At 35.2% G+C, this 12082-nt stretch overlaps 1 protein-coding gene across 4 annotated transcripts in view; it reads left to right on the plus strand.

Moving 5' to 3' along the window:
* The window catches only part of LOC114343226 (zinc finger protein ush), a 512519-nt gene that overhangs the window by 436693 nt on the left and 63744 nt on the right, over nt 1-12082 (plus strand). Inside the window, exon 1 of one of the 4 annotated variants that reach the window (XM_028295026.2) lies at nt 9069-9290. The exons of the other annotated variants lie outside the window; for them this stretch is intronic. Coding sequence (XP_028150827.2) covers nt 9194-9290 — 97 coding nt within the window. The 5' untranslated portion in view covers nt 9069-9193. Of the gene's footprint in view, nt 1-9068; nt 9291-12082 lie in introns of those variants that run through there. 4 annotated transcript variants of the gene reach the window in all.

A 12082-nucleotide genomic window follows, 5' to 3' on the forward strand; every position in this document is an offset into this window, starting at 1 on the left:
TCTACAATGAAAACAAGGTAGAAAAAATTATAGAAAAGAATCGAGGCCTAAAATGCTTAAGACCAAACATAGGAAAGCCTCCAATAATCTCATTAAAAGATAAAGATGGAAAAGAAACAAGAGAAGAGAACAAAATCCTAAAAGTTACACAAACATTTTACCGTGATTTATATTCCTCAAACAAAGTCCCAGATAACACTGCAAAGGAAAATCTTAAGAAAAAGATAATATGTCAAGAAGTACTCCCTAACATAGAATCCTTCGAAATAAAACAAGCTATGGCACAACTAAAGAACAATAAGGCTCCGGGCCCAGATGGAATACTTGCCGAAATGTTAAAGGAGAGGAGTGAAATTATTCTCGAAGAATTGAAAAATCTTTTCAACGAATGCCTTCACAAAGGAGAAGTCCCAGATGATTGGAAAGAAAGCTTGACAATAATTCTCTTCAAAAAAGGAGACAGGGGAGATCTGAAGAACTATAGGCCAATTTTCCTGTTGTTCCAAATATACAAACTGTTTATGAGAGTAATAAGTAATAGGCTATCGTCGAAGTTTGATAGCTATCAACAGGTAGAGGTAGAGAAAGGGTTAGAGTACAGCGGATCATCTTCTTAAAGTCAGAACGCTAATAGAGAAAACCAATGAATATCACTTGAACTTATACATTGGCTTCGTTGATTATAAAAAGGCATTCGACTCCATAGAACTTTGGGCAATAGAGGGAGCTATGAACAACTGCAGGATAGATTCTCTATACAGAATGCTCATACCTAATGTTTATAAGAAAGCTACAATGAAAATACAAATAGATGAGAAAACCAAAGCTATACCAATCAACAGAGGAGTTTGCCAGGGAGACGTTATTTCACCAAAGCTATTCACACTGGGACTTGAAGACGTGTTCAAAGACATTAACTGGGTAGATAAAGGAATAAATGTTAATTTAAGAAAACTGAGTCATTTGAGATATGCTGACGACATTGTAATATTCGCTACAAGTTTCGAAGAATTACAGACCATGATAACGCAACTATTTCAAGCTTCGGAAAAAGTAGGTCTTAAGATGAACTTGGAAAAAAACAAAAGTAATGACGAATACACCGATCAATACAAAAATAACGTTGAATGACATAGAGTTAGAAACAGTAAGCGAATACATCTACCTGGGACAGATAATGAAAGTTAACAAAGAAAATCAAACTGCCGAAATTACTAGAAGAATAAGGTTAGCGTGAGCAGGATTTGGAAAACTGAGTTGGATCTTGAAAAACACTAAAATAGAACAATATTTGAGAAACAAAGTTTACGATCAGTGTATCCTCCCTATTCTTACGTATGGTTCACAGACGTGGACACTCACCAAGGCCAATATGGATAAAATAGTAAAGGCACAGAGAGCGATGGAAAGATCAATGCTCGGGGTGAGGCTCATAGACAAAAAAACAAATACATGGATTAGAAGCAAAACCAAAGTAAAAGACGCAGGAGAACATGCTGCAAAATTAAAATGGAGCTTCGCAGGACACAATTCCCGACTGAAGGATAAAAGATGGGATCACGAAATACAACAATGGAGGCCGTGGTTAGGAAGAAGAAGTAGAGGAAGGCCACAAATGAGATGGGCCGATGACATAAAGAAGTTTGGAGGACACAACTGGAAACAGGTGGCGCAAAATAGACAACACTGGATTGAATTGGGGGAGGCCTATGTCCAAAGTTGGATTACTGAAGCCTGAAGAAGAAGAAAACCTTTGTCTACAGCAGCTCCAAAACAGTCAAAAATAGTTCTAGTTAATAACTAATTAATATCTAAAAAATCCACAAGGAAAAGAAAAAGTTTTCCTGTAGTTGGCTGTATACCATCAATCACAAAATTGGAAAGAAATCCTTTGTAAAAGGTATAAAATTTTTTTATTAAAAATCCCTTAAAAGGGCTACATCACAACAAAACGTTTTCGATTTTTATAAAAAAATCATCATCAGTGTTCGATAAACTCAAGTTGCCATTAAGTCATTGCCACGAGTTGCCATTAAGTCATTGAAATGTGATCAACTCAATTTGGATCCCACGTGTTGGGGAAACCTGTATACTTTACCTTAGGGCATTATCCTGTTTGCCATGTGACCATCACAGGCCTTTTTATTGAAGTATGCACTTTTAAGGCATCTATATTTTATGTAAAGGGTTTTTACCCAGATATTTTTCTTTTGTGGCTCAGCTAGCATCCAGTTTATCGAACACTGATGATGATTTTTTTATAAAAATCGAAAACGTTTTGTTGTGATGTAGCCCTTTTAAGGGATTTTTAATAAAAAAATTGTATACCTTTTACAAAGGATTTCTTTCCAATTTTGTAATTAATATCTATTAAATAATTTTCGCTCCTAAAGGATTTGTGTTCGTCCTTGCCAATATGTTTCCATATTATCTAATGCTTCTGTTCTTCTGTACTTGTTCTCAATTTTTCATCCTTTCTTGCATTCCACTATACACTTATTAATTACGGTTATTCTGTTCTTCTTCTAAAGATGATTTCTTGTGTTATTTTGCTTTGACTTTTATCTACTTTTTTATTTTATTTTTGTTGCATCTGTCCACCTGTGTAATCAGTCACGAACATCCATCTTTGGACAACCTCCACTTTCCTCCATTGTTCTCTATCCTGGGCTGGTTGCATTCTTATCGATTCAGCATGAAATGGAGCTGGTAGGACACATGGCACCACAAGACAACCAAAGATCAGAGCAAAAGTGGGAAGAAACTGGCATCAAATAGCACAAAACAGAGAAGAGTGGAGAACTCATGAGTAGGCCTTTGTCCAGAAGTGGATGCAAGCAGGCTGAATAAGAAGAAGAAGAGAGAAGGAGATTATCATATTGTAGCTAGATCGGATAGTTACAAGACCATTTTAAAAACCAATGTCATCAAATTGAAAAAACTTTAGTAATGATTTGATAATTTATTTCTTTTTGAATTTTTAAACAGATCTTGTGACGATGATGGATTATTATCTTTAATATCAATTTTTACTAATATTGTGTAAAAATACAGAGTGGAGAGGTACATGTGAACATTAAGTGCAATTTTTTGCGATAACGATAGCAATCTTCTGAAATTCGCTCTTGTTAATAATATAATCATCCGAATTCCAATACTTATCAAAATGATATCCAATACTTATCGATATGATAAATAATTGTTTAATTGCATGTTATTATAATTAAAAGATACGATAACTAAAAAATTTTGCAAATAGATAGAAGTATTCGCAAGTGGTACAGACGTACTGATAAAAGAAATATATTATTTGAAAAAGTTAACAAGTCTTTTATAATGAATAGAAGAAAAACTGTGGGCAAAACATTATTTAACATCTTTCCATAACCATCTTTCGACTTTAGGGCGTAAAAACAGAAAAGGGAATATGATTGATTTGATTATACTGCAGCTGAAACTTCACCAAACCACACACAGCTAAGTTGCACAAATCGTAGGAAGAAAAGGAAAATGACAGTTTGGCATCTTCAATATCCGCTGAACGTGGTTTTCTTGCAACCTTAATTGTAGCAATGAGTGCTGCTGGTCAATTCGTTCCACCTATGTCGATTTTACGGAAACCAACAAATCTTTCCCCAAAGGAGTTCTTCCTGGTTCTCTGCAAGACAAGCTGCTGGAACTGCAACCTACCTGCTCCAGATACATTGACAAAGACGTTGACGTCATGCTCCAGTAAGACGTCTCCAAGATACTCTCTCTTCACCTTTTGAAATATCCTCTATACCAATCTTAAAAAAATTCACTCGTGGTCGAAAAGGTTCCAAATCACAAATAATTACGTTCTTTCCCTACAAATCTGACGATATTCTCTCGATAAAACTCCTAGCCAAAGACTTGATAGCGCAAAAAGAAAAGTATTTGGAATTTCAGGAAACGAGGGTTCAACATTGCCGAAGAAAAGAAAAAACCAGAAGAAGTCAAAACCATTAAAAACTAGCAGTGAAGGTTCCGCTAATTTTCCCCAGCTGACGATTATGTTTGTACAATAGAGACATGTACATACATGAAATTATTATTATTATTTCAGTTTTTGTGGACTGTATAGGGTTTCTGGTTCAAGGGAAGTTACGAGTTACGAAAGGGTTATGATAAACAGAAAATATTGTAAGCTTATAAAAATCTTACCAAGCCCTGTATAGTCACTGGTCACTGCTCGCGTTATGATTAAACACATGTGCCGGTTTCACTCGTGGATTAAATAGTTCATGTACGAGTTTTAAATGTCTTTAATGGATTCACGATTATTTTATGTCGAATTACTGTCTTAGACTATAGCATAGAGAAGCGAGCGTTTGTTCAACGGTAATCTAACGGTAACGATTTCCAAAGAAAGGTTCAACTGATATACACGGAAGCTACACAAGAGCGATCTGTACGATAGGGCTGGTAGCACCAATGAGGTTGATGTGTCCTCAGCGCGCGGTGAGTGACAATCAAATTAGGAATTCACCCTTAGACGGGCAGTACTAGAAGAGGAAGTGTGAAGTGACCTCTCTCTCAATGTCCAAGCATAATTGTTTGTGCAGAGTTAGGAAGTGGGGTAACGTCCTTAGTAGGATATTGGTCAGGGGCGAATTAAGAAATAATCTAAAATTCGGGATGAAAATTACTGAAATCATACAGCAAAAAATATAAGATCATTTTTCATAAGATAATAACCAAACACGGTACTGTGTAGAACGTTTTTAAAATCGCTCGTAGTTATTTGCTATTTTTGCAAGGAAATAGTTATTTTTGTATTGTTTAATTGGCATCAATTTAATCGTCTAATTATAGTGGTAATATTAGTGAAAAATTAAAAACTGTGCAACATAAATTAAGCGAGTAATTAGAAGATATCTGGAAGCTGTTCTGCCGTATAAAACAGGTTAGTCAATAATTGTTTATCGTTACCAAGGTCAAACAGCTTTAAATATGAGTGATTGCCAGAATTGTCGATCAGCTTTAGGGTCTACGCCAACAACAATGTGTGACGGATGTCGATCTACTGTTCATTTGAAGTGTGTTGGAATGCAATCCGCCGAAGATGTTAGAATGACTAGAAATAAATCACGAAGCGTTAAGATTCTTTGTAATAATTGTTCAGGAAATATTGGTAATCTTGATCAATTAAAATCTTTTTTTGAAGGCTTTAAAAATGAGTTTGAAACTAAAATGTCAGAATTAAATAAAAAGTTTGATGATCTAAGCACACAAATTACAAACCAAAAGATGTCACCACAAACTTTTGAAGAAGTTGTTTCGGAGGCAACTGAGAGGATGGTGCGAGCTCAGAATATAATTATTGTTGGTGCTCCAGAAAGTACAGGCAGTATCGATCAACGTAAAAAGCATGATGAAGAATTAGCATCCGATATTTTGGGGGTAGTGTGTGGGAATTCAACCCCACATATTCCTGTTAGCATAACCAGAATTGGCAAACCTTCACCCAATAGACCAAAATTAATGAAACTTTCATTTAACAATGCATCAATTGCAAAGGATATTCTTAAACGCAAGAACTCATTAACGGGAACCCGTTTTGATAAATTTATTATTAGAGATGATAAAACACCTAAGCAAATGGAGTATTTGGATCAGTTGAGAAAGGAGCTAAATGATCGAAAGGCTAAAGGCGAGACTGATATTACTATAAAGTTCATCAGAGGAACCCCCTCTATTGTACCATCAAAAAACTGAAACAGTCAAATTTTCTTAATTTCTCTATATCTTATACTAATATTGATTCTTTAATGGCAAAACTCAATGAATTTGTTCCTTATATGGATTTAGAGAAGCCTGCTATTATGCTTATAACAGAATCCTGGCTTAAACCACATATACCTAATTCTATCATAGATGTACAAGGTTATACTATATTCCGCAACGACCGGCTTTCGACTGGAGGTGGAGTATGCATTTATGTGTTAGATTCTGTTTTTTCTCAATTTACAGTAACTGTTTTACCTTCCAATATTCCTGGCTTCGAGGCAATATGTCTTCTCTTTCATAATAAACACTTATCTTTTACGATTTGCTGTGTTTACAGACCGCCTGATACTGCTTATAATAATTATGTTCAACTTATTAATTTTTTATCCGTTCTAGCTTCAACTTACAAAAACCTAATTATTGCCGGTGACTTCAATCATAGAGATTTAAAATGGCCACATCCTGTACCTCAAAATGCTTCATCTAGACTTCTTCTTGATTTTGTACAAGATTCACATCTCCAACAAATCGTTACTGAACCAACTCGTTTCCGTTCTGGGCAGCAACCCTCCATCTTGGATTTAATTATTACTTCTGATAATGATTTAATAAACAATCTAGAATACTATCCCCCTTTTGCTAAATCCGATCATGCAATTCTTCAGTTCCAAATGCAGTTAATTCTTGTTACTGATCCAAAAAAACTATACTCATCAAGATATTTTATTGATTATAGAGGTATTAATCATGATGTGTCACTGGTTGACTGGGCTTCCGCCCTGTCGTTACCAAATGTACAGGAAAACTGGAATATTTTTCATGAACAATGTAGCAACATCATAAAAAAGAATACAAGCTCAAGACTTATAACTACATTTCCTTCTAAACCCTGGATTAATTGGGATATTCAAAGACTGATTAAGAGAAAGAAAGCTCTTTGGCAAAAGTATCAAAGATCACGTTTGGAGAATGATTTTGTTACGCATAGGAAAGTTGCCAATCTATTGAAAACAAAAATTTGCAATGCTAGGAGAAACTATGAAAAAAATATTATAGACAGCAATAATCCAAAGAAGTTTTATAAGTATATTAGAACTTCCATAAACACAAAAGTTTCTGTTCCTCAATTAAAAACAGACTCAGGTGATATTACAAATGATGATTTGAAAGTGGCTACAACTTTTGCTAGGAGCTTTTACGGATCTTTTACTTTAGAACCTGATGGCCCGCTCCCAGACTTACATTATGAACCCGTAAATCATAGTTCTATTACCTCAGTAGAATTTTCTCCTGATGATATTTTTAAAAAACTTAAAGAACTTGACACCAACAAATCTCCAGGACCAGATAATCTTTCTCCTACTTTCTTGAAATCATGTGCAAATGCTCTTAAATATCCACTCCATTTGCTTATGGAACAATCATTCCACTCTGCTACTCTGCCACTTATTTGGAAAGAAGCACGGGTGAAACCAATCTTTAAGAAAGGAGATAAACTCGACCCCAAAAATTATAGGCCTGTTAGTCTCACTCCAGTTATATCCAAAGTTATGGAATCAATTATTGTGGATAATTTACACATATTTTTGAACCAGCATCAAATAATCCCGAACGAACAACATGGCTTTACCAGTGGAAGATCGGTTGTTACCAACTTGTTATGTTGCCTAAATGACTGGACTGCCGAAGTAGATATGGGACAGGATATTGATATTATCTACTTAGATTTTAGCAAGGCTTTCGATAAAGTTCCAAGGGAAAGGCTTTTGAAAAAATTAAACAGGATTGGAATTCGCGGGCAACTGTTAAACTGGATTTCAGCCTTCTTAAGTGAAAGAAAATTTTCAGTAAGAATACAGTCTTCAAGTAGCCCCCTATATGACGTGATAAGTGGAGTCCCCCAAGGATCTGTTTTAGGGCCACTACTGTTTAATATATTTACATCGGAGCTAAAATACATCATTTCATCAAAGTTTTCGGTTTATGCGGATGACACAAAGCTGTACAACAATCCTAAAATAAACTCTCAGTGTTTGCAAAAAGACTTGGACAGCATTTCTCGATGGTGTACTGACTGGTTGCTACCGCTTAATATAGAAAAATGTGTCGTTCTTCATCTCGGCAAGAATAACCCTCGGTTAAATTATTTTATTAACGGCACCGTTTTAAAAAAGACCGATTGTCACTCTGATCTCGGCGTGTTAATAGACTCACAATTGTCCTGGACTCCTCAAACGTTGCAACAGTGTAATAAAGCCAATCGCATGGTATATCTTATTAGTAAAGTTTTTTCGTCCTGTGACAGTCGAACCTTAGCAAAATTGTATAAAACTTATGTGAGACCTATATTAGAATTTGCTAATTCAGTGTGGTGTCCGGTTCTTCAGCGTGATGTAAATATGCTGGAAAATGTACAGCGACGAGTAACACGGATCCCGTATTCATTGGTGCGTCCCTCATATGAAGATCGTTTAAGGATCATGGATTTAGTTCCATTATCCGCCCGAAGACTTAGAGGCGACTTAATTACAACATTCAATTCATTTCATTACGAAACTTCTTCACTCAGAAATTTCTTTACAATAAATACAGATGAGCGGTTAAGAGGCCATCCCAGAAAGCTAAGAAGAGAACTCTGCAGAACCAACATCAGGTTAAACTTTTTATCAAATAGGGTTGTTTATGCTTGGAATTCATTACCGGCTTATGTCGCTATGGCTCCTAGTACAAATAGTTTTAAGAATAGACTCGATAATAATTGATTGTATTTTTAATTTAATTATATGTAAATCAGCGTATTTAAGTGTAAAACAGCTAAGTACCAAAATTTGTTTAGCTTTTAGAGTATAATAGGATTCTAATCCTCTATTCTTATTGAATGTTAATAATAATAATAATAATAATTTTTTGCATGTGAAAAATTGAACAATGTTGACCTTGAAGGCACAAACTATATTCTGGACACTTACGTTTGCAATTTTTGCAAACAATTTTAATTTATTTCTGTTTTGCTAATTAATTTGCTATAAACTATGTTTTTTTTATTAAATAAAATTATTAATAAATCTAGTCTTCGTCACTTTAGACTATCAAACGTTTTAAACTTTCCTCTTCTATATTTTTTATATAGAACTATTTTGGATGTTATATACAAATTTCGTAATTTTCTATTACCGTAAATATGTAGTATTTCTGTAACGATCTTTTGTCGGCTTAAACGCGAGCCCAACTTATCAGATACCTCCTTATCAGTCATTATATCTCCAGCTATGAATACAACGATAAGGAAACTTATATAAAGGTAAATAAACGTGTTGGTATCTTTTTGTACAGTTATGTTAAGCATTGTAGCGTACCCGTGCGGTAGTACTATGCTCGTTTTTCCGAAAGTGCAGTGAAAATTTTATAACTATTGTTGTTAGTTCATTTGACGGCTGTTAAAATGATCGATACAAGGACTTACGAAAACTATAAACCTACGAGTGTGTTGAAGAAACGATATTTTGCTCGGGAGTTGCAGCGATTGAGGATTATCAAAGGTAATCGATTGTTTTTTGGACAGAAATTGTCCACAAATATGAAAAGGCATGCATATTATTGGCTTTTCTAAACACTGATGATTGATTTTTTAATCCGAAACGTTCTGAAAACGAATTTTAAATATAGGCACCTTTTACAAAGGATCTAGTATTTTTTTTATGAAAATTATGTTCTATTTCATGTTTGTACTACTTTTTAAATATTGCCGGCAGAAGTAATATTGTTTTTCCGAAGGTACCGGCAGATATGATTGAGTTTACTTATTGATAACATAGATAACGGTTAACGGCAAATATATTCGTAAAGTAAGCAATACAAACCCTTTTTTGAACTATCACCAGGTATGCCAAATGGCATTTTACTTCTTTTTTGGTTCTGGTGGCTGTTGGTCCTTAATATGTTATTATTTGGGGTTCATCACTAACCTTTACGCTTCCATTACTGTACATAAGTCTAGCTCAGCTCTTTCCATCTTTCTCTGTCTTGTGCGGCTTGCATTGGATTACTGCTAACACACTTCAGGTCGTCAGTCCATCTGGTTGATTTGCGTCCTCTGCTCTGTAGTGCTTCTGTCCTAGTTTCCACTCTACAATACGTTTTGTCCATCAGTTGTCTGATAATCTGGTGACGTGTCCTGCCAATTTAATTTTAAAGATGCAATATTTTCGATAGCCTCTGTTGTTTCTGAGCTACGACGTATTTCTTCGTTTGGAATTCGGTCTCTCAGGGAGACACCTAACATCTGATGCTCCATATCCCTCCGAGTCACGCGAATCTTCACTACATTTTTTGTGAGTGTTAATTTTCCCACGCTACAAGTGACTGAAAGTAACACACACTGGTCAAACACTTTCCTTTTGATACATATGGTTAGGCCCTATTTAAACAATAGTTTAATTTACCAAACGCTGCCCAGGCTAATCCTAAGCGACGTGGAAGCTCACATGTCTCGTTATCTCTGCCCAACCGAATTTCATGTCCTAGGTACTTATACGATGCAGTCTGCTCAATATCTATCAACAGCAATATTATGATCTAGCACCAGATTAGTCGTTATTTGCATCTTGTTTATGTTAATCTTCGCGTGGGTGACATTCGGAAAAATGAGCTATATCCTGAAAAACCAGAAATACGCCCAATACCTCCGCACAAAAGTATATGATCAATGTGTCCTACCAGTACTTACATATGGAGCACATACATGGACCTTCACAAATGAGAATATGAAAAATATGGCAGAGACTCAAAGAGCAATGGAAAAGCAGATGCTGTGTATCAAGCTAAGTGATAAAATGAAAAAATACATGGATCAGAAATAAAACCAAAGTGAAAGACGTAAACAAACATGCAGCTACTCTCAAATGGAAATTTGCAGGACACAACAGCAGACAAGGATACGGAAGATGGAATGAAGCGATAACTCACTGGAGACCTTACCATAAAATAGAAAAGATTCCGAATACAGATTAAATAAGAGCGGTGACAAAACGCAACCCTGTGGCACTCATCGTCGGATTCGTATATCTTCAGATGTTGTGTGATCTATTTCAATTGTTGTCGTTTGGTTGCCGTGAAATTAGCTTGAGATTTGTAAAACATTGATATTCATAGTTTATTGATTGCGTATTAATTTATATTTCAATATACAGGAACTACAGTTAAAGATTTGTTCCCAATATTGTGTATAAGTTGGATATAAATAACCCCATTTTGACCCGACTATAAGCCAATCAATCAACTTTTCAATATAGAGAAAAAGAGCCATTGAAAAATGGCAGTTATTAGTAGCAGCAGTAGTAGAGAGGCTCGTTCACTATATCGACGTTAGTGGAATTAAGATAGGAGGATATCACGCACTCGAAGATTTATAGGGTTATGAGGTATTTGCTGTGGAATATATAAATCAGTGGGTAAAGAAGAGAGTGTAAGAACCGGCAGAGCGTGATTCACATTACCGACCCTACAGAGCGTGATATAGGAAGGAACGTCTCTCGTAATCATTTTTGCTGTGCCATTGTGATATGATATATAAGCATTTTATCTGATCGGTCTTATCATGGCTCGTGAGGTGTTATAACGAATATTTTCTGGCGCGCTTCTCTCCGATTAAGACACGGGTGCGATAGAGACGACAATAACTTTCGGCTCTTGATGAATATGTATAGTTGCCGTTTTTCCCGAGATGAACTCTATCTCTGGATATAAATTTGTTAAATGCCATTTATCTCTGTCACAGATTAACGTGGAGAGAACTTCACTTTTATCCTCTATTGAAATGTCTGCTTTATCTCTATACTCTGCTTGCGAAGATTACATGTTGTGGTTGTGGGTCAACGGTTTTATCTCGACAGTTTTTTTAATTCATTTAAAAGTTTTCAAAGATAAAGCACCACGAAATGCATTATAACTCCCAACTTTTAATGAATCCTATCACTATCTATTCTTTTATAATGCTTTTAAACAAAATTGGCCTCAACTAGAAAATCGTGTGTTTAAATTTATACAGAGCCATTTAAAAAACTTGCCATTAGAGCAGGCCTTGGAATAAGCCTTCTTGTTTCTGGATTGTTGGTCACTTACACACGTTGTATTCGAAATATTCGCTATTAGAGACCTTGTTGTTACTTTTGTAACATATATAAGAGTTATTTGTCAGTTATATAATAAAATTAGTAAAGACGATCACTTAAAGTTACGACATCGATAAAAAATTCAAAGAAAAATGAAACAAAATTCAAGGAAACAAAATTGCAAAAGTTTTGAGACGAAATATGAATAACATAGGCAACAA

The sequence above is a fragment of the Diabrotica virgifera genome, chromosome 1, assembly GCF_917563875.1.
Source record: "Diabrotica virgifera virgifera chromosome 1, PGI_DIABVI_V3a".
NCBI classification, from domain to species: Eukaryota; Metazoa; Arthropoda; class Insecta; order Coleoptera; family Chrysomelidae; genus Diabrotica; species Diabrotica virgifera.